This window comes from Chelonia mydas, chromosome 7 (assembly GCF_015237465.2).
Source record: "Chelonia mydas isolate rCheMyd1 chromosome 7, rCheMyd1.pri.v2, whole genome shotgun sequence".
Taxonomy (NCBI): Eukaryota; Metazoa; Chordata; order Testudines; family Cheloniidae; genus Chelonia; species Chelonia mydas.
The window spans coordinates 86,663,861-86,687,217 of NC_057853.1; the positions used below are offsets into that span (position 1 = coordinate 86,663,861).

General features: G+C 41.7%; 1 protein-coding gene across 1 annotated transcript in view; it reads left to right on the forward strand.

Moving 5' to 3' along the window:
* Window positions 1-23,357, forward strand: part of PCDH15 (protocadherin related 15) — a 665,248-nt gene that overhangs the window by 207,425 nt on the left and 434,466 nt on the right. Inside the window, exon 6 of the mRNA XM_043551059.1 lies at window positions 14,033-14,152. Coding sequence (XP_043406994.1) covers window positions 14,033-14,152 — 120 coding nt within the window. The remainder of the gene's footprint in view (window positions 1-14,032; window positions 14,153-23,357) is intronic.

Here is a 23,357-nt window from a genome sequence, read left to right on the forward strand (position 1 = left end):
AAATCAATAAGCCAATGGCAAATTAAGGGACTGAATTACCAGAATATTTTAGCTGTTCCCCTCCCCCCTTTGGTGTACTAGTGAATCTCCCCTTCAAAGTAAAAAAAAAATAAAATAAAAAATTTAAGGTTCATACTCATTTTCAGAATAATTGTAAATATCTTCAGTTTCTTCTTCAGTACATGCAGAAACATGTTAATAGTAAGAAAAAGGAAAGCCCCAGACAAAAACTACATTAAATTACTAATACATATTATCAACCTTACCTCCATGTGAAAGGCTAAAAACATTACAGATGCTGTAATTATCCTAAAATCAAGTACTATAAACCCAGGAAGTTTGGATTTAAGATTGAATTTAAAAGAAATCCAAATGTGTTAGGTTAAGAAATGCATAGCTAACTCATACAGCATCCTAAACACTACCCTGTACTTGTGCCAGGAGGGGGAAAATATAAAAAAGTAATGTATCTTTAAAATCAGTTTAACCTTGGACCACAGACACTAAATTTCCTTAAAATCATATAGTTATTGCATGGCATCACTACAGGGCACAGTTAGTTTTATTCAGTTACAGGTTCTTATACCATGCTGATCACCATAGTATCTGAGCACATTCTCGTAGTGCATTAAGCATCTGCCGTGTGGTGTTTGTTCTCTCTTCCTCTCACTAGGAGAGAAGCATATGCAGTGGAGTGTCTTGATATTTTGGTTTTGTTCTATTTTATATTTTTGGGGAAATGTTTAGTTTTTAAATATACGTGTTGCTATGTATCTGTTAGAGAAAGTACGGTCAAAGAAACGTGCCTTCCACTTTACGTGGAAGGTGGTGAGGTTTGTGATAATTCTTAGTTTGTGAGGGAGTTTGTTCCACATCTCATACTGGCCCCTGAGAAAGTTCTGTCTCCTGTACAGACAAGCTTTACCATTATTGTAGAGAATTCTGTTGTGCCAGAATGTAGTTTTCCACCAAGATGTTCATCCCCAAGTTTTAGATATCCTGGGCCCAGGTCGTGCAGCCTTCTGAAAATAAGGACCAAGGCGTTGAACTTAATTTGAAATTCTATGGAAGCCAGCACTGAGAGTGGAGGACAGGTTTGATGTGCTTGCAGAAACCTGTGTTGCTGAGGAAAGACACTGCAGCATTCTGGACTAGTTCGGATTTCCTAATTGCTGAAGGCTTTATGCTCTAGAGTATCTCATTGTTATAGACCAGCTGAGAAATGAACAACTGAAGTCACGTCATCATCCACCAGGATGAAATGTAGTTCCCTAGCTAATCGGAGATGATAGAAAGCATTACTCATCGATGCTGCTATGTGAGAGCTTACCATCAGCAAGGAATACAAGAGTACTCCTAAACTACAGATTGAATTAACCAATTGTGGTTAACGTAAAAACATTAGAATGGCCATACTGGGTCATCCATCCACCCCAGTATCCTGTCTACTGACAGTGGCCAATGCCAAGTACCCCAGAGGGAGTGAACCTAACAGGTAATGATCAAGTGACAGACAGAGGCTAGGGACACCATTCCTTACCCATCCTGGCTAATAGCCATTAATAGACTTAACATCCATGAATTTATCCAGTTCCCTTTTAAACCCTGTTATAGTCCTAGCCTTCACAACCTCCTCAGGCAAGGAGTTCCACAGGTTGACTGTGCGTGGTGTGAAGAAGAACTTCCTTTTATTTGTTTTAAACCTGCTGCCCATTAATTTCATGTGGTGGCCCCAAGTTCTTATATTATGAGAACAAGTAAATAACTTTTCCTTATTCACTTTCTCCACACCGCTCATGATTTTATATACCTCTATCATACCCCCCCTTAATCTCCTCTTTTCCAAGCTGAAAAGTCCTAGCCTCTTTAGTCTCTCCTCATATGGGACCCTTTCCAAACCCCTAATCATTTTAGTTGCCCTTCTTTGAACCTTTTCTAATGCCAGTATATCTTTTTGGAGATGAGGAGACCACATCTGTACGCAGTATTCAAGATGTGGGTGTACCATGGATTTATATAAGGGCAATAAGATATTCTCCGTCTTATTCTCTATCACTTTTTTAATGATCCCTAACATCCTCTTTGCTTTTTTCACTGCTGCTGCACACTGCGTGGACGTCTTCAGAGAACTATCCACGATGACTCCAAGATCTTTCTCCTGATTAGTTGTAGCTAAATTAGCCCCCATCATATTGTATGTATAGTTGGGGTTATTTTTTCCAATGTGCATTACTTTACATTTATCCACATAAAATTTCATTTGCCATTTTGTTGCCCAAGCACTTAGTTTTGTGAGATCTTTTTGAAGTTCTTCACAGTCTGCTTTGGTCTTAACTGTCTTGAGCAGTTTAGTATCATCTGCAAACTTTGCCACCTCACTGTTTACCCCTTTCTCCAGATCATTTGTTGTGTACCTTCCGTCAACGGTGACTGCACTATGGCTGCCAACTCTTCAGAATGTTTTCCTTTGCCTGCCAGCATCACTTCTGTCTTAACTCAAGTTCAGCTTCAACTTTGTGTTTTTCATCCATGACCTGATAGTGTCAAAGTACTTGGTCATATTGGTGGTAGTGGTGTTGTCTTATGTGATGCTATGTAGAGCTATGTCATCTGAATATTGCTGGCTTTTTGAGCCAGCTCAGCTACAGGCTTTATGTAAATGTTGAAAAGGACTAGCGAGAGAATTGATCATTCTGGGACTCCACAAATGAGGGGTCTAGTGATAGGAAACTATCATTATCAGTGGGGGGAGGGATAGCTCAGTGGTTTGAGCATTGGTCTGCTAAACCCAGGGTTGTGAGTTCAATCCTTGAGGGGGCCATTTAGGGATCTGGGGCAAAAATTGGGGATTGGTCCTGCTTTGAGCAGGGGGTTGGACTAGATGATCTCCTCAGGTCCCTTCCAACCCTGATATTCTATGGTTACTCATTAGCTATGTCCCTTGAGGACATTTTAGTGCATTACCTTGGACCCCTGCCCCATCTCTCCAGGTGGGATGGCAGGATCTCATGATTAACCGTGTCAAATGCTGCAGAGAGTTCTAGGAGTGTGAAAATGGATGTCTGTCCTCTGTCCATTGATGGGAGAACATCAATGTCACCCAAGCAGTTGTTTGGGTGCCTTAATTGTTCATTTCTTACCTTAACATGTTTGTATTTCTTTTAAGTGTCACCTTAACTCTGGATATCTGGATTTATATTGCCTGGGTTTGAGAGAATCTCAGCAGCCTTGTAATGTGTTTCATCCTTACGTTGCTGTTACAAATTCTCAACCTTTAATGTAGTTTTGGTTTAGAATATAAAAGGAGTGAATTCATTATTGGCTAATACAATTTAAAAATCAGGTTAACTGCTTTATAATAAGGATAGAATAGTGCCTTGTAATTAATGAAGATTTTTTTTCTTCTTGGAAACCAAAAATTTGGAAACCAAAAAAAGTGTTCAAGGCTATGTATGTCATTTGAATTCTTCTCTTGCAGAGAAAGCAGCATTTATGCAGTACTGTTTCTTGAACTCTGATTGAAAATGAATTTTCTTCACTTTCCGTGTAATTACTCAAGTCTTTTTCCATATGGTATTGAAGTAATTAATCTCTGCTGGTATACATCATCAAAAGTGCATTAGCTCACAATGATTACTTGTAAATCTTATTTTGTTCTGCTATATGACACACTGTGCCAAATTCTTCTCTTTTTCTAACTTTGATAATAAGCAATAACAAGAGAATTTATTCTCAGTGTTTCATATGAAGGTGATGAATATATCCATCAGAATGTATCTTTCTAGTACAAAATAAATAATTTCAGCGAGTTTATTTATGTTTAAAGTTTCCTGTGTAACTTTCACCTATGGAAATAGGAGGCTTACTGTAAGTATTTCCTCTTTGCTTAATCACATTCTTAATTCAAAGATATGTTTTCTTTCTATTTCTTACTTGATTTGTTTTCTATCATTGCTATTGTTTACAATACATAGCCTTTTCCACAAGCCTTTTCCATAATCTCAGCCTTGTTGCTAGCAGTGATAATAGACTTCCTTTACAAATGTTTATAGTTTACCCAATGTAAGATCAGGTACCCACAATGGCCATCAGTAATCAGTTTGGAATACTATTTTGATGTCTGACTTTTTTGGAAAATTTTAATGCCTTCCCAGCGGCTCAAATATCTAGAAACAAAATTTGCTTTTTTTTTTTTAAACTGCAAGATATTACAGGTAGAGAATAAGCATGTCTGATGGTTAGAACAGAGGTTTGTGAGTCAGGTCCAATGGTTTCTACTCCCAGTTCTGTGTCTGATTTGTATCACCATAGGGAAGTCAGTTAACTTTTCTGTTCTTCACTTTACCTTCCTGTACAGAGCTGTTGTGAGGTTTAGCTAATATTGTAAAATGTTTCAAGTGTAGAGCAGCGTGCTAGGATCCCCAAGATGCAACCTGGAAATGGGGTACCGCTGTGCCCCCTTAACTCTCCACCCTGCGCAGTCTCTCTCAATGCTTTGCTAGTGACAAGCAGCAAACCCAGCCAGATGCTGTTATCCCTCAGGCCAAGAGCAGGTAGAGCCCACACCGAGCTATATTGCATGAAGGCACCCAAAGCCTCTCGTGAATCACATGGAGAAAGGCACCAGCCAATTCCCCCCCAGCTCCCCAGCCTTACACCTCAAAGTTGTACCATCTTACCCTGGTCAGAAGCCTGGCCAGTGTAAGTTTATTAACCAGTCCAGCCCTCCCTCAATGTGGAGAGGACATGGACCTGCCTCGTAAACTGAGCTGAGTTTTCCCAAACACTTCAAGCAAAATACAATGTTTAGGTAAAATATAAAACAGATGTATTAACTATAGAAAGATAGATTGTAAGTGACTAAGTGGTAAGCGTAAGAAGGTCAGAAATAGTCACCAAAGAAAATAAAATATAAATGCCAATGTAAATCTTAAACCTTATTACACTATGCGGTATTTAGGTCAGCAATTTTTTCACCCCACTGGATGTTACAGTTCATAATATACAGGTTTCCCTCTTAAACCTAGACCAGTCTCCTCAGGTGAAGTTGTCATCTTCTCAGCATTAACCTGCCCTGTTGCTGCCAGCATAAGTGATGGAGGAGAAAGGCCAAGATAGAATGCCACAGTCCCTCATTTTATATTCTGTCCAAGTGCCAAGAAGACACACGCCCAGATATGTCCTGGTGAGCTTTGCTGAGTCACAGTTATCAAGTAAACCCCCGTTGTGTGGACTTGTGCAGCTGAGCTATTGAGTTGATTAATGGTTGGTTAACAGCCATCTGGCAGCAGAGATTCTCAACTTACAACATATTTCAGTAATAACCATACAGAAAAATAGCATAACTTCACACACATTAATGATATACACATTTGGACAGAACAACTTGTTTCAGCAGATCATTACCTTTCATGTGATATCTTACATGGCATGCTTTGCATGAAACCTCACAACCATATATTAATGATGAATATGGGGGTTACAGGGTGCCATTTCGATCGACAGTGTGTCACAAGCAGCATTATTTGTCTTTGCTGAAAAGATCTAAAGTCACTTTTTTCACTCTAAGTCAATGGAAAAACTCCCATTGGCTTCATTGTGAGGTGAACAGGGTCTCTTCTTACACTGTTCTGGTGGAGATTTTTGTATTAACTATTGTATATATTTTAAAATGATTATACTTAAAAAAATGTATAGATAGGTTCATAAATCTGTTTGGGAGATGTTTTATTACACTCTTATCACTGGACTGGTCGGGGAATAGGCCACCCCCAGGATCCTTATTGGGCAGGTGTGCGCACTATCTGTCAAAAGAGCCCTTTCCTTTCTCCCCACCAGGACATATTTGGAGATTGTGATATGGCTGGGGCTGGGCAGAGTGTAACAGTGTTTCAATTATCCTAGCCACTCTAACCCCATATGGCCAAAGGGGGTGGGAATATGTTTGAGAGAGCTGATGGGCTCCAGTGAATAGCACCTCATTTGTTTAAGAATTTCTAATCTCAAAGCAACCATTCTTTGGGCTGAAAGCTACTCCACCTCATCTGCCCTGTTAGCCTGTGGAGCAAGAAAACTGTAGCTTTTACCTCAATATAATTAGATGAGGTAAACCCCAACTGGAGAGTATTAGGATTGACCTTGACTAAGTACATTCAGATAAAAACTAGCTTTGCCTCGTGTCTACTAAAACTTTATCAGGAAATCAGGAAAGCTATCTTCAGTTAACAGTGTCATTCCAGAAACACACCTCTTTTTGCAGTGAAAACTTGAACTTTTCTCTCATCTGTACCCTCACTCCTCTTCCTAGGGAAGAGTGAAGGGATTCACAATTTGGCTGAATCTGAAATTGAATAGTGGAGATTTGGCTAAGCTAGTGTCTCTAAGGGAGTGTCTCCCTCTCTGATTGTTTTAGAGAGTTTTTTAAAGGTCTAGTTTATTCCAATGCAGAATGAAAGCAAATGTTAAAACCTCATTTTTGGCAAAGGAGAACTTTTGTTTAATGGCCAGCATGGTCTCACTCTCTTGTGTGTCCTGATCAAGGGGGGTTAGCATGAGTTTGAGGTGATGTCGTCCTCTTGCAGTGGTCACTTTAGAAAGGCTTCAGGGAAGAAATTTTTGGAGAGAGAGAGGTTTGCCCACCAGAAGAGAGGCCAAAAGGAAGAAGACATTCAAATAACAGTGAGAAAATGCAAGCAGAAAGAGGGAAAGTTTGAAATAAATGATGGATGAGGCAAGGAGAAGGATGAACTGAGAGCAGAGATGTGAGCAGGTTGGTTTTGCAGAGGCCTGTATCAAATGTCTTTGAGGCAAACTTAAATACACAGTGTTTTACATAAAAATGGTGTGGTTGATTTTGTGCTCAAAATAATAAAGGATCTGTTATTCTTTAGAGACTGAGCATCCATCTTCCAACACATTAATTCAGCTGTCAATCTGAAAAAAATTAACATATACAGTCACATTTTATGTACTACACTGAGCTTCCAGGGTTTTTTTTTTTTTTTTCTGCCAAAGTAATAAGTAGAAGGAGTTGGTAGTTTTTAGAACCAGCTTTCCCTAATATTCTCTACCCTAGGGAAAAGCCAGTAGTTCACAAGCTATTTTACAGTATACTGTCTGAAGGAAATTGGTATGAAAGCAATTTTTTATGACAAAAGAGGTCATAAGAATATCCCATATATCATCTCTGGACTGATTACCAAAACATATATTGGTTGCCTATTATCATGATATAGCATTGCCATTTGCTATACAAAATCCATTACTGTTTGTTGAGCAGTAAGCATGTGGCTGTGAATTTCTGGAGGAAAGATTTTTCCCTAGTTTCTGCAGTATATGTTTAGAATAGAATATATTTCCACATAACCACCTACTGTTATATCGAATTGCTATTTTGGCGCTCTTTACAGGAAAGTTGCTCTCTGGAATTGTTTCTGTATTTCAGGGTCTGATGTGAAATATCCTCTTAATAAAACATTATCTATTTGGTTTCTGCTTTGGGTATTACTTTGTAACATATGGACACCAGAAAACCAAATTTAAAGATCTTTATCTTGAAGATAGAATTGTCTAATTAGGAATCAGATACTCTGTAATGTCTCCTTTAATGAGAGGTGCAGTAAGTATTCCTATGTAATTTTGCCTGTTTGTTAGGTCAAAAGTGAGATCTATTCAATAAATATATTATGTACTCTTAATATATGTACTCTTCCTACAAGGTTTTCCCTGAATGAAGTATCATTCATGCCCAGTTCCAGCTTCCCAGTGGGAATTGGATCAGCCCTCAAAGCACCCTTTAAAAGCTGAACTGTGGCTAAAGCAGCTCGTCTTTATACTGAAGAGATCAAATGATTGTTGTGATCGCAGTCTAGTCCCTTCAGCATAAAACTCAATAAAAATGGCAGTGCCTACTTATAATACCTTACTGCATTTCAGATCTGTCTGTAAAAAGCTGGTACAACTTTTGTCTATACTGTGCCAGTCTCTAATGGACTATATTAATTTCTCCTCTTCATCGAGTTCATTCTTGCAGTGCACATGAGACTTGTAGTTCAGATCTTAATGTAAATTGATCTAAAGTCTGAAGAAATTTTGACAAGGGGTTTGGGGCAGCCCTAAAGTTTGAATCCATATTGAAATTTTCCTAAAGTTCAGAGGGTGTTCAAATGCAGGATTTTGGTTAATCTCCTTTCTAATTTATTCATATTGTATAGAACAAAATGCAGAGAAAAGGAAGAGAAAAAGAATAAATATACTCTAAGGCCAGAAGTGAGGAGATGTCCAATAGCACCTTTTGAATCAAAAATATCAAGCTGGCAGACTAATGGAATGCACATTGCTAAATTCATGAAGGTCAGCAAATCTGTACTGATTTAATGCGTTATATCTAGAATAAATCAGGGCTGCAGGCTTTGACCTTTGCAGTTATAACATGCAACTGTAATTCATTTTATAGTACCAAATCATTCCTTTTGGAATGTGGGTTCCTTTTACATTTTCCATTTACACAACTATGTCAGTTTGAGTATAACTCAACAATGTGGTTTAAACTGATAGAATCCTTCATCTTATTCAGTGAATTTTTATTCTCTTCACCCTTCCACCTTAAGTCCAAAATGGATTTTTATTTAATACTATAAGAACAAGGAGAGAGAATTGAATTCGCTGTGATCACCATTAAAATCTTCAGAATTTTACCTTTTGCCTGATTAATGGTACTATGGTATTCATGGACTTCTTATAGGGAATCTGATGGGGATGTTAATAACCTGCAAATGACAAGTTTAAAAAGCGTGATGGTGACTGTATTGCCAATTTTTTTTAATAACTTTTGTATGACTTTCTTGAAAGAAACACACTCAAGGAAAATGAAATGCACTACTTGTTTGAAAGTTAGCATTGTCAATGACGTTTAGTTTTTCAGGGGCCAGAGAATTCAGAGATGTAACATGCCTATCTAAATAATATCCTTAAGAAATACAAAATGTCACATCATCTCCCCTTAATACACTGACAACTTGCACTCACAGAACTGCAAACATAGTAAAATAAATGATGAGATAGATACAGATTTTAAGACCATTTCCAATGCGTAAAGCAGTGACCACAAAGCTTTATCTAAGTGAGGGCTTCATTAGCAACTTACTGTGTACTAAACAAAAAACAGCCACCACTACTGATTAATATTGGCATGGTCTATAGAGGCTACAGGATCCAGCATAAGATTCCGCTTTGTGACTTAAAAACATGGAGCGTTGCATGCTGGAATGGCAGTTTCTTCCGGTTGCATGTCTGTGGTTCAAGATAAATGATCTGGGATCACATTGTAGAAGTCTGTTGTGTAATTGCTAAATTACACAGTAATAAGTCACCAGGACCAGATGGTATTCATTCAAGAGTTCTGAAGGAACTCAAATATGAAATTGCAGAATTACTGTGTTACGTAACCTATTGCTTAAATCAACCTCTGCAGTAGGTGACTGAAGGATAACTAATGTAACACAATTTTTAAATGGTTCCAGAGGTGATCCTGGCAATTGTAGGCCATAAGCCTATTTTCAGTACCAAGCAAACTGGTGGATTACAGTAAAGAACAGAATTCTCAGACACATAAACGAAAATAATGTGCTGGGGAAGAGTCAACATGGCTGTTGTAAAGGGAAGTCATGCCTCACCAATCTATTAGAATTCTTCGAGGGGTTCAACAAGCATGTGGACAAGGGTGATCCAGTGGATACAGTGTACTTGGAGTTTGAGAGTCTTTGACAAGGTCCCTCACCAAAGACTCTTAAGCAAAGTAAGCAGTCATGGGATAAGAGAGAAGGTCCTCTCAGGGATCAGTAACTGGTTAAAAGACAGAAAACAAAGGATAGAAGTAAATGGTCAGTTTTCACAAGGGAGAGAGATAAATAGTGGAATCCCCCAAGGATCTGTACTGGGACTTGGACTGTTCAATACATTCATACATGATCTAGAAAAGGGGGATAAACAGTGAGGTGACAAAGTTTGCAAACAATACAAAATTACTTATGATAGTTAAATCCAAAGCTGACGGCCAAGAGTTAAAGTGATCTCACAAAACTGGGTGACTGCGCAAAAAATAGCAGATGAAATTCAATGTTTATAATTGCAAAGTAATGACTTTGGAAAATATAGTCCCAACTAAACATGCAAAATACAAAATGTTTGGGTCTAAATTAGCTGTTACCACTTGAGAGAGAGTTTGGAAACATCATGCATAGTTCTCTGAAAACATCCACTCCATGTGCAGTAGCAGTCAAAAAGCTAACATATTAGGCATCATTAGGAAAAGGATAGAAAATAAGACAGAAGATATTGCAATGCCACTGTATTAAATCAATGGTATTACCACACCGTGCAAACAGTATGCAGTTCCAGTCTCCCCATCTCAAAAAAGATGAATTAGAACTGTAAAGAGAAAAGGGGGAAAATGTTTAGGAAGAAGGAACAGCTTCCAAATGAGAAGTTAAACATGGAATGTTGTGAAGGCCAAAAGTATAACTGAGTTCATAAAATAGTTGGAGCTATCCTCCATGAACTTATCTATCAATGGCTATCAGCTAGGATGGTCAGAGACACAACCTAATGATCTGAGTGTCCCTAAACCTCTGGGCAAGTCTACACTTGTGCGCTAGGCTCAGCTGCAGCACGTCTGATGAAGACACGCTATGCTGATGGGAGAGTGCTCTCTAGTCATCATAATTACTCCACTTCCACGAGAGGTGGAAGCTATGTTTAGTGGGAGAACATCTCCAAATATCATAGTGCTGGTGTGGACAGCGCTTAAGTCGATGTAACTTATGCTGTTCAGTGGGGTCTCCTTTTCACACCCCAAGCAATGTAAATTACATCAAGTTAAGTGGTAGTGTAGACCGGCCCTCTGTCACAAACTGGGATGGATCACTTGATATTGCCTTGCCTCTGAAATGTCTGGCACAGGCCATTGTTGGAAGACAGAATAGTGGGCTAGATGGACTGTTTGTTTGACCCAGTATGGGTATTTTTATATTCTAACATGGGTAGAGGTCCAACCTAACTGCAAAAAAACCCTACAACTCTGAAGAAAAAATGTCACCCTTTCTATGCCTCATTTTGGAATCAATGTTGTTAATAAAGTAACACTGTATGAACCATACCCTTGTCCTTAGGCTTAGCTGCTCGTAGGGTTCCTTTCCTCATCTAGAGGACTATCCCAATCTCCCTTGTATTCAGAGTAGAGTTAAATGATCTATACTTTCTTCATTGACTGCCAGATTTTTAAAGGTATTTAGGCACCTAAAGATGCAGATAGCCTCCTAGATGCCTACCTCCCACTATATGCATGTAGGACTTTTGAAAATCCAGTTTGGTGCCTATTTGCATCTTTAAGCACCTAAATAAATTTAAAAATCTGGCCTTGAATCAGCTTTAAACAGAAAAAGAAAGAAAGAAAGAAAAACTGAGATTCTTGTGTAAACTCTTGACTCCAGGAGTTAGAATCCTAGCCCCCTCTGTTGATCTGAATCAGAATCTTTCCACCCTTTTACAATGTGGTCTGCACTTATTTACAAGTTCTGCCTTAGTTACCTTTTGCTTGCTGACTCTTTTCTTTCCAATTTTATGTTCTTGATCTCACACAATTGAAGGGGGTGGCTTTGGACAGCTATAATTTGTTTTCCAACTAGTAATTGTTTCCCTATGCTGAGAATGTCTGGTTCTTGAAGTCAAGTCCAAGTCTGAGAAAGTCGCTCTCTTATAGAGTACCATGAAATTACTTACCTCATCATAGCTGTCCCAGCTCAGTGCTATGCTGACAAATCCTGCATTTTACTGAGTGCTTAACCCTCTGCTTGCTAGCCCTTTATGGGCATATACATCTCATCATCGGTGTCATTTCCTCCTCTTTTTTCCAGGGAGCTCTGCAGCTTTTTACCATTCTGACTGTGTGTAGATAAGTAAGAGAGCATTCTCCATCATATACTGACCCTCAGACCAACCACTAGAATGAATATCTCCTTGAAACAATACATCTAACTTATTGTGAAAATAAAATATCTTTTCAATGACTGATCTCAAATATTTTATTTTAATAAATAAAAAGTCACATTTCACCATAAAATATCTGAAGTCTTTTGATTATTTTTCTCTATTTCTTTATACCCTGTTTAACAAAATAGGCAAGAATCCTGAAAAATACTGTTCTTAATAGTAAAACAGTAAAATATCCAACTTGGTTTAGGCATTTAGCTCTAATTTTATACAACTTCATCCAAGTTTCTGAGACAATTGTTTCCCTAATTTTTTTTAAGTTTGCTCTTGTAACAGAGATTTAAGGAAATGAGTCTTGGGTGCAAAGCATAAGGTAATAAAGGAGAATGATGTAAGAAAGCAATTAATAGGAACTGAGGGGGAAGTCAACTCTCTTATTCACAACTTCTATAGCATGGGTAGTATTTTTACAGCCTAGGACACTGGCAGGCAAATCAAGTTGGTAGCAAAAAAATATATAGTTATGGTTTAAGTATATATAATGCAGATTGGCATTAAGAAAAATATACAGTACACACTGTTCTCCTAAACAAGACTTTGCAAGGAAATGGGTTTTATTCCAGAGTTTAATTGTTAGCTCTGAAAATACTGATTACAGAAACCTAGACTTCCTAAATAACAAGTTTTAAAAATCAAACCAAGGATACAGGAGAAAACAATGCAAGTTGGAAGATATTAATTATTGTTGTGTGGTGTTAACTATGTAATGTGGCAATGTGGCTATTATATTCTGCATTTATTACAGAAATGTTTTATTTTTTAATAAACTCTGTGGGACAAATCCTTTCCTCTTTTTGCTTGCGTGCAAAGTCTGAAAAGCAATAAAACTGTCATTGTGTTGGGTCCTATGTTCCGAGGAGAATTACTTTCTGGCCCCTCAGCTTTGTCTTAACAGCAGCATGGCTGGGGAGTTTGGGGGAAAAACAGTGACAAAACTCCGTCTAATGAGCGTGTTGGGGCAGTCGCTACTACTACAGCTAATGGTGAGCTAGAGTGCCTGCTCCGATGCTCTCTTTCCTGAATGGGGGATTCTGTTCCCCTGACTCCAGGTGGTATCCTCTGGACATATCCTGTTTTCTAGAGTTTTGCAAGAGAGCAGGAATTGGTCCAATAATGCAGTTAGTGGTGATTAATTTCTAATCAGAAATAATTTTCTGTTTCTATTTACAGCCCAAATTAGGGGTTTGGTTTATTTATTTTGGTTTTGTTTCTAGTATGTCTAACTCCGAACATTAAGGATGACATTCTGACTCCACTGAACTCAACGGGAGTTCTGCAATTGACTTCAACAGGGCCAGGAATTCACCCTAACTGCTCAACTCTGCTAGGATAGTTTGGAAAACAGTATTTTCAAAACCAATGTATGGGGTATAAAATTGTCCCTAGCAAAACATGGTGAAACATTGTCATTGCTTTTGTACCACAGTAGCAAGAACTCTGTTGAGTTTCAGAATATCTGTTTAGAGCACTAAAATCTTTTTTCTTATATATAAGTTTATTAAAGCTATAAATATTCTGTTTTACGTGCATATATATCATTTATCTAGCATTGTACTTTCAACATTTTCATGAAATGCATTGTACAATAAATGGATATTTAATTTTTTTAATTGACATCTTTGTTTACACTTCCCCAATCTGAAGAGGGAGGCAATTGTTTATTTTCTCTTTTGCCCTCTCTTATCCTTTCTTCTTTTCTCTTTCTTTCCAAAGTTTGTTGGCCCTTAACTCAAAAGTATGTCAACAAAGAGATTACTGTCTCGATGCATGGAAGTTATCTAAGTCAACCCCATCTATGGTTTTAATCCTCTTTCAGGGAAATAACAGAGACTGAAAGTATTGGGCCTATAACTTATCCCCATATTTTCTTTGAACTTTTAGGCACAAAAAGTTGTGAGAGAGGGAATAGCAGCCTCTCTCTTATTTTTTTCTGTAGTTTCCAAGTGTTTTTGAAGTATGTATATTCTTTTTGTTTTTGTTGTAGTTAACACCAGTTGGAACCACAATCTTCACAGGATTCTCTGGGAACAGTGGTGCCATGGACATAGATGATGGTCCCAATGGCCAGATAGAATATGTCATCCAGTACAATCCTAATGACCCAGTAAGTGAAGTTCTTCTTTTCAGCACATGCACACTGTACAAAACTAGCATGTATGTTCTTATTTTAAAAAAAAAAAAAGCTTAGTTTACCTTTCCTGCTATCTGTCTCTTACAGTAAAGACCATTAATAATTTTTCTTATTTTGGGTCATTTAGTTAGTAATCCTCCCTGGCAGTTGCTTAACTCACAGGGGTCACTCTTATTTGCCATGCATTTTCAATCCACAATGAGTAATTTAATTCATATATCTATCGATAGATAAATATATAAATAATAAAATTGTGACAAAGCTCTGTCCTTGTCTCTGTGGGTCCCACGTTTCCTGGTGGATTTCGCTAGCCTCAGAGGCTCACTGTGACCCTCCACGTAGCCCTTCTCTCTCTAGAGTCAAGGGTCACAGTCTACTGAGCCATTTTCATCATAAGTCAGCGAGGGAGGCGAGGAGAAGCTATCCTCCCTTGCAGTCTCTGTTGTCTCCTTGTCTCAGTGATTCATCGGGGGTAAAGCCTGGGCCCACCCTCTACTCCGGGCACCAGCCCAGGGACTCTAATAGTATCAGCTATGGTAGCTGAATTTTTAGAAACAGGACACATACAATTCCCTGGGCTACTTCCCTACAGCAGTCCCCACTTCCTCAGGCTACACTTCACCCTTACCTCAGGGCCTCCTTCCTTGTGGCTGATATGGTGTATACTGCTCAGCCCCTCTAACAGCATTCCCTCTTCCTACAGCTCCTGACATGCACACCCACCTGCCTAACTGGGAGGCTTTCAACTAATTTCAGCCAGCCCCTGCTTGGATTCAGGTGTCCCAATCAACCTAGCTGTCCTCCCTGCCTTCTGGAAAGATCTTAATTGGCCCCAGGTGTTTTAATTGAGCCGCTGCCATTTGCTTATTTTGGTAACGGATTTGTTTAGCCTGTGGCTATCTCTGTCTCCCATTACTTTACTATAGTCCTCTCGTTTGGAGGGAGGTGGGAGGCTGCTGTTGCTGCTGGGGGTGCTGCTAGGCCCTAGGCTCTCAGCGGTGCTCCTGCTCCAGCTACTCCCCTGGCTGGGCCAGACAACCCCCCTGCTACCTGGCTGCTGGACCACGCCCCCTCCCAGTTGTTGCTGTTCCTGCTGCAGCCCCTTGAGGGGGACCAGCTGGCCCACTCCGCAGAGGAGGGGAGTGAGGGGCTGCTGCTGTGGACACCACCACCATTTGTGAGGGGTCCTTCCTGCCTGGCCACCAGACTGCCTGCTGGAGCTCCTGTTGCTGCCTGGGAGCTGCTGGAGCCTCGAGGAGGAGGAAGAAGGGGACCATCTTCTGCTGGGGGAGCATGCAGAGCCTCTGCAAACCACTGTGGAGGGGGCCTTCAAGGACTGAGTAACTTTCAAACTGTGCTCTTGTGGTGGTGGTCTTGACTGTGTTTGTGGGAACACAGGGGGTGTGGTGTGGAGCCTGCCCCTGGTCCATCTGTGTCCTCCCATAGTCCCCACCACCACCATTGCTGCCCCCTCCACCACCCCCACTGGCTGCTTACCATCTGCCTCAGCTCCTGCCTCAAGGACTCAGCTGCTTGCTTGGCTTGCCACGCCCTGTTTCCACTATTTGGACCTGAGGCTGCAGCCAGCAACCATTGACTTTTTTTGCAAGCACACGTGGGCACAAGTGCCTCCCCCTTGGACTGACACCCCCCCTTTCCCTGCAGCAGTTTCTCCCTTTCCCTTTGCAGCCCTTTGCCCCCCTCTTTTGCCCCAGCCCCTCAGCAGCTTCAGTTTGTTTGCATGCCCCACGCTTTTCCCTCTGCAGTGTTGTTTGTCCCACCCAGCCGCTGAAGCTAGCCCCTTGGTTTCCTTGTCCTACCTCCAGCCTGGTTGTCCCCCCCATCCCCCCTGCTGGGGTCCCCTGCCCTGATGAGCCCCTTGTTTCATGCGCCCATGCCCCTTTCCCATGCGCTTGTGCCCTTCCCCTTTTTTGTTTGAACCCCTGTGTCACTGCACTCCTCCAATGCTATTATAACCTCCCCCTCTCCTAGTGTAGCGAGAGGAGCCAGAATCCCATCCTGTGTCGGTAACTGAACCCCCCCAAGTCCTTGATAGCCCCACCATCCAGCCCTCCCCTCCCGGTGCCCTCCTCCCCTGCCTGCAGCCTAGCGGGGAGGAGTGGTCACCCTGTTTTCCCCTTCGCTACCCTCCCTCCCTCGGTGTTTGTCCTCCATCTGCGCTCGTTATGGTAGGGGATAAGGTGGGTGGGAACCCTCAAGCAGCCCCCACTGCCCCTCCTCCACCTGCCCCCCCGTCGTCCCCTGTGGCTCCAACATCGACCGCCGCTGCCAAACCACCTGCTACCGCCCCTGCTGTGGCACCGGCAGTGGTGGTTACAGGGATAGACTCCACTGCTGCCACGTCCGTTGCCCCCTCCGACTCTGGGGGGGCTCCCCAGCCAGCGGAAAAGGCCAGGGAAAAAAAATGGTAAGGACCCTGCCAAAAAGGCAAAGCCCTCCACGGTAGGTGCTGCCCCCTCTGCTGCAGCCCCACCAGCGGCTGTAGTGTCCCTCCCCTTTGCTCCCTCCACCAGCTCTGCAGGTGCCCCTCTCTCGGCCTCAAGGTGGTGGTGACCCCCTCCCCGCCCGCCGCTATGTCACCTCCCCTGGTGACCACCTCCGCTTCCATCTCTGGTGGCCGGGCCCCCTTCCCTACCTTGACCAGAAATCACGGTGTCCGTTGCCTCCTGTTGCCCGCCTCGTCCCACATGGAGATCTACGTGCGGGCGTTGGTGAGGGTGGTGGGGCCCATGGCCATCGTGGTGGCCTCCAAAATGTACAGGAAGGTAGTTGTCTTCCTGGCGCTGGAGGCCGTTGCCCAGAAGGCGGTAGTAAAGGGCTTGGGGGGGGGGGTGTTCATCCCCTTGGAGCTGCTGGAAGACCTGGGTATCCGACTGGTCCTGACCTCCGTCCCTCCCTCCCTTCCTTCCCAGTGCTGCCCTGGTACCCACCCTCTCTGCCCTGGGGAAACCCCTCTCTGTTGTTAGCCCTCTCCCGCTGGGCTACAAAGACCCCTTCTACCAGGACCTCTTCCGGACCTGGAAACTGGTTTCGGCTGCCGAGAGGGTGGATCTCTTCGTGGAGCCCCTGCTACACAACCCCCAGCTCCATGTGCAGGTGGCGGAGTCCCCCTCGGTGCGCCAGAGGTTGATCCTGGCAGAAGTCACCAGAGTCGGAGACCTCCTGGACTACGACTGGGGAGACTGGCTGGATCCCCTGAAGCACTCACTCAGCGCATGGGGCTCTCCAGGCCTCATACGCCCTAGTGCGTACTTCAGGAGGTGAGGGCCACTTTACCGCCCACTGCTCGCGTTTTCCTCGATTGGGTCCTACGAGAGGGCATGCCCCGTCCACCCACACCCCAGGCCCTCCAGACCTTTTCATCGGGCCCCTGTCCCGTGGACCTGCCTGGCCATCCCACCTGTTAGGGGGCTTATTCCTTCACCCACTTACTTCCCTGGTCCTTCTCGCATGAACAGAGAGCAACAATACCCGAAGTCCAAAGGTGCAAACAATTCGATGTTTATTGGGGTGAACTTCCAGCAAGCATGATTCCAGTTTCCTTCCTTAGTGTCCCCCTTCCCAGCTCTGACACCACAGAGCCTTACCTGTGTCCCTGTTCCCATTTCCTGCCCTTAGCCTAACATGATTCCAATTTCCTTACCCCCATTCCCTGTTCCCATTTCCCCTACCCACACACCCACCCCCTTCCTGATTGACTGCACACTATATAGTAAAACTTGGGTTCTGCTTAGCTATACCTTAACCAATCATTTTCCTGAAATTTAACTAACCAATCCTAACTTATTGTAACATGATTATGTAATCAATTATATCCCACCACCTTAATTAGTTTACACCCAGCAAAATTAATTATACAGCAGACAGGAACAATCACAGAACCAGACAGAGATTATACAGACAAACAATAGCAAAGTGGGAACTATAATGACAAAACAATACAGAAGTGAGGATTTCACATCCTAGCTATTGATAAGTGAGTTCTTGCCAGACAGGATGCTATCAGACTAAGTTTCCTTTTACATTTTCTAGGCACTTCCCTTTCTCTGGAGGTGATAGGCACTATCAGGACAGGATTGTATTCCTAACAGCCCAATAGCACCTTATTTCAATGTGACTAGTTTGGAATGTGAGGATGTGACCGGTCGCTTCCCAGCTTGTGGCTGCCTCTGCTGCTTATCCAAAGGCCTTAGCCTAAGAACAGGGCCTCAGACAGTCACAGTAAGAGAAGGACCTTACACCAGCAGACAGTAATTTTGATTTTCTTTTATACCTCTATAACTAGCCAAGTGATAAGAATACACCTAAATTCTTCGAGTACGGGTCTTTACCGACAGGCCTGAATATCTATATCCTAACACCACCCCTTTACCGTGAACTGGCTGCACGACTTGCAGCCGGTTCAGTTCCAGACTGCACCAAGAAAACATCTGTGCACACTTGTGCTCCACACTCTTCGTGCCCTCACCCTCGCGTCCACCCCGACACAAAGTGTCGGGACCTCCTGCCACCTCAGGAGGGTGAGGAGCCCCGCTGGGCCAGCCTATGTTCCATCCTGGTCCTGAGGCCCACCAGGGACATCAGCTGGTGGCTCCTTCACAGAGCCGTGAGCATGGGCATGTACTTGGCGCGGTTCACTCCCCTCCTGGACACCTACCCCTTTTGTGGCATGAGGTAGACCCTGGCTCACATGTACCTGGAGTGCGCCAGTTTGCAGCCCCTGTTCCGGCTCCTTTTAGATCTGTTCTTACTTTTTGGTTGCACTTTCCCCCTCACCGGTTCATATACGCACCCCCTATCCGTGGCCCCACAAAGTCGCGGTACCTCCTTGTCAACCTCCTCCTAGCCCTGGCCAAAATGGCCATCTACAAAACCAGGGAGAGGAGGTTGGCCAATGGGGTTTCCTGCAACTGTGGGGCCTATTTCCACTCCTCAGTCCATTCATGCATCCGGGCAGAGTTCCTCTGGGCAGCATCCGCTGGGTCCTTCGACACCTTTGAGGGCAGTGGGCGCTGTCCAGGGTTCTCTGCTCCGTGTCCCCGTCCGGTTCCCTTTGTTTAGCCCCGTGATCTCACTCCCGTTCCTGTTTTATCATTAGTTTCTTTAGTAGTGGGCAGGCAGAAGCCCGCTCACCTCCTGGATCCCAACAGGATTATTTCACTGTAGCCATCTGGCCTTGCCCCATCACGCATAAACCTAAATATAATTGTGTTGATAGAAAAAAATATTAGGGTGTACTGTAAGTAATTTTATCAATTTTCCTTTTAAAGGCTCCTCCCCAGAATTAATTTATTCTGGTGGGGAATAAAAAAAGAACATTTAAAATTATTTCTTAGTTGTGAATCAAAGTATTAGTCCTGATAATCCAATTTTCCGCTACCCCACACTGCGAGATGATGGCAGATAATCTTAATGAATACAGCCTGCAGTCCATTTGAGAGCATGCGTTCATGATTTAATGCTCTACTTTGATGTTTCAAATTCTCAGAAGAAAATTATTTTCGTTTCCTTTTGCAACTTCATTTTAAACACCCTGATGCAGTTCTGCTCTGTTACACTAGTATCAAGGTAGAGCAAGTCCATTGATTTACAGCAAACTGGATCTTAAAAGTAGTTGTATTTGTGCTATTATCAAGTACCACTAAGCTCTTTTTCCCTTTCCCCTGTTTACTTAAAGCATAGTGTCTCTTCCATATATCAGCCCCATGAGTCCTATAACTATGTGCTTTAAGTGTGATTTTTGTTCTTCCTTACAAAGGGTTTGTAAAAGTGCATTAAACAGACATGAGGATTCGACTGGTGTGAGAGCTAGCTGGCACAGAGCCAGCCTAGACAGCTCTGAGCACGGCAAGTTCTGGGGGTTGGGGGTAGGACATTGTCCATTCATCATCTTTCAGGAAATGCTAAATTAATGTACCAGCATTTGTTTGCTTTGATGTGGAGGGTGGGGAAGGCCAGAAAGATTTTTCACTGTGGGTGGCAAAATGACTAGGACCATCTTCTTCTGGCTCCTTGTTATAAAGAGATTGCCTCACTGCACTCCAATTTCCAACTGGCATAATAATATTTTTAGGGGGTGTTACATCACAGCTGTAATTTAGAGCACTCCTTACCCCTTTGCATCTATTGAAGCCATGCAAAGGGGCCATATCTAAGATCAGGATCTGGTCCTCTTCTTTCAGTAAAAGCTGATCTGGAGTATTCTGATATTTGCAAGTCCCTTTCTCTAACTTCTTCATATTGTTTAAATTTGGGCTCTCAATTAATCACAGTTAATGCATGTGATTAATACAAAACAAATTAAATTTTTTAAAAAGTCATGATTAATCACAGTTTTAATCACACTGTTAATAATAGAATACCAATTTAAATTTATTATAAATATTTTGGACGTTTTTCTACATTTTCAAATATTGATTTCAATTACAACACAGAATACAAAGTATACAGTGCTCACTTTATATTATTATTTTTATTACAAATATTTGCACTAACAAAAAGATAAATAAAAGAAGTGGTGTTTTTCAGTTCACCTCATAAAAGTCCACTCAGCCCTACTTCTTGTTCTGCCAATTACTAAGACAAACAAGTTTGTTTACATTTACAGGAGATAATGCTGCCTGCTTCTTATTTATAATGTCACCTGAAAGTGAGAACATGTGTTCACATGGCACGGTTGTAGCCAGCATTGCACGGTATTTATGTGCAGGATATGCTAAACATTCATGCCCCTTCATGCTTCGACTTGTAAGCTCTAACGTTTTACATTGTTTTGTTTCTGAGTGCAATTATGTAAAAAATAATAATTCTACATTTGTAAGTTGCACTTTCAAAATAACGATATTGCACTACAGTACTTCTGTGGGAATATGTTTTTTTTCCTTCAAGAAAATGGTGCAAAATTATCCCACTGAAAATATTAATAAATTAAGTGATTTTTACACATGGTAAACATTTTCATCTACTTCCCCCATGGTGATCATTATTTTACCTTGAAGGAAAAAAATAATAAAAGGAGAAAGTTGCTGTTATAGCACATTAGTACATTGTACAAATTATTGCTGAAAGGTCTTTCTGTCACGAGGGCTTGTTTTTCCAATGCCTTGCACTTTTTGCTTTGAGTCACTGTGTAAGAAGTTACTTTAAAAACAAAATTGTTGTTATACGTGTCTCCTGGAATATAATACACCACAGTAATATGGGGAAGGATGCTTTGTGTTTAAGATTTTAGAAGATCTTTCTCCATATGACTCCATTTTACCTGCAATGTATTTTAGTTTCTTTGATCGTATGTGTGCTCTGTTTGGAAGGATCCCACAACAATGTGGCCAAAATCCAATAAGTATAACTCAGAGCTGTCAACTGTCCATTGTATTGCAATTAATTAATCAATCATCTTGAAAAAAAATCTGCCATTGGGTATAGTTCAGTGAAGATGTCTGCTCAACATACTGCTACTATTTGGTGACTGAAAGCTTGATGATTGTATTGTAAAAGAAACCTGCTCTGCCTGATTTGGAGCAAGGACTTGAACCTGGGTCTCCTACATCCCAGGCAAGTGCGCTAACCACCAGGACCCAGAATCTACCTCTGATCCAGTGAATACTCATTGAATAAATATGTAATTATTTATACAAACTGGAACAGCTCCAACAGGAGAGAGTGAGAAAGAGACACACTGACTTTGTAGCCTAATTTTAGGGTACTTGCCTCGGTGTGGGAAACCCAGGTTCAAGTCCTTGCTTCAAATCAGGCAGAGCAGGTACTTGATTGTGGATCTTCCATATTCCAGGCAAATACCTAAACAATTGGGGTAGACAGCAAGACCCACACCCCATTCTTTCCTGACAAAATCTCCTGCAAAAAGTTTGTTTTGACAAATAGGCATTTTCTTGCCAAAGAACAATTAGAAAATTCCTGACTAGCTATGTTACTCAGTGTATTTAGTAAGGAGCCATCATCTTGCACAAACTTAGGTTGCATGGTAGATCTCCAAATATTATTTTAGTCTAAAAGTAGATCACCATGGAGGAAAAGGTTGGAGAATTCTGTTTCAGGGAAAAATCTGCTATCATAATCACAGTTACTGGACTAACTCCACGTCTGGTTTCTTCCCTCTCTCAGGCCTCAAGCCAGTGTCTCCCTCAGGGTGGAATCACATGATTCTATCACTCTCAAATTGGATCTTGGATTGTAGTCCTCAAGTGTTAACCATAAATACCTCAGCAGGCCTAACTTAGGTTCAATACCTGCAGTTTTGTTCCCTCCAAGAGGTATGATCAAAGATACTCTACTTGATGACTTTCTGGTGGGTATTGTTTGGTTCTAAATAAAGAATTTCAAACAAAACAGATCTTAAGACAATAGAGTGTCTATATGCATGTTTATCTTTCCCTGGGACATACAGTCCCTGGAAACCAGGGAAAGCTGTAATTACTTTCAGGCACTCCCTCAGGATCTGTCTTTCTCTTCCTTGTCACACTGTTCTTTGTAGGAACAGTTCACTTGCGCCTCTCCTCTCTTGCTCTCCAGAGACTGTTTTTAACTGTTTAGTTTCTATTTGATCTCTGTGTTCCCAGATTTTGCAAAATCACTATTTAACTTTAGGCAGGAACCTGGAAGTCATCTTCACTGCTGATAACTCAGCCATTGTCTTGGAATTGCCCCCCAAGTTTCCTGGGAGACTGCTTATCTAGAGCCTTTGTGTTGCTACAGTGACCCAGCTAGGCTAGGCACTGCTAACTGTGAGGAGAGGCAGAGGTAAATCAAGACAAATGGGATAATTTTAAATTTTTAGAACATTATGAGGAAAAATATCTAAAAATTATACCCTGGAGGATAAATAATGTAGAATCTACCAAGTAATTAATAGCTATAGTAATAAACTATAAGTTACCAACATATTAACTTTTGTTAGCTTGTACATGCTGCTCTTCCTTGCTCTGTACAGTTAATACCAAATGCACTGTTAAAAGAACAAGAGATTACTCAACAGTATACCATGTCACTTCAGGAAGAAAGGGTGTAAGGCCAGCTCCACTGTTGCTGTCCTGTTCTTTGCTTCTCTTTGGCTTGAATTACTCCTCGGATTCGATATTTCTGTGGCTGTACCTCTTTTTACAGAGTTTATCCATGTAACAATCTTGGGGTTCATTAA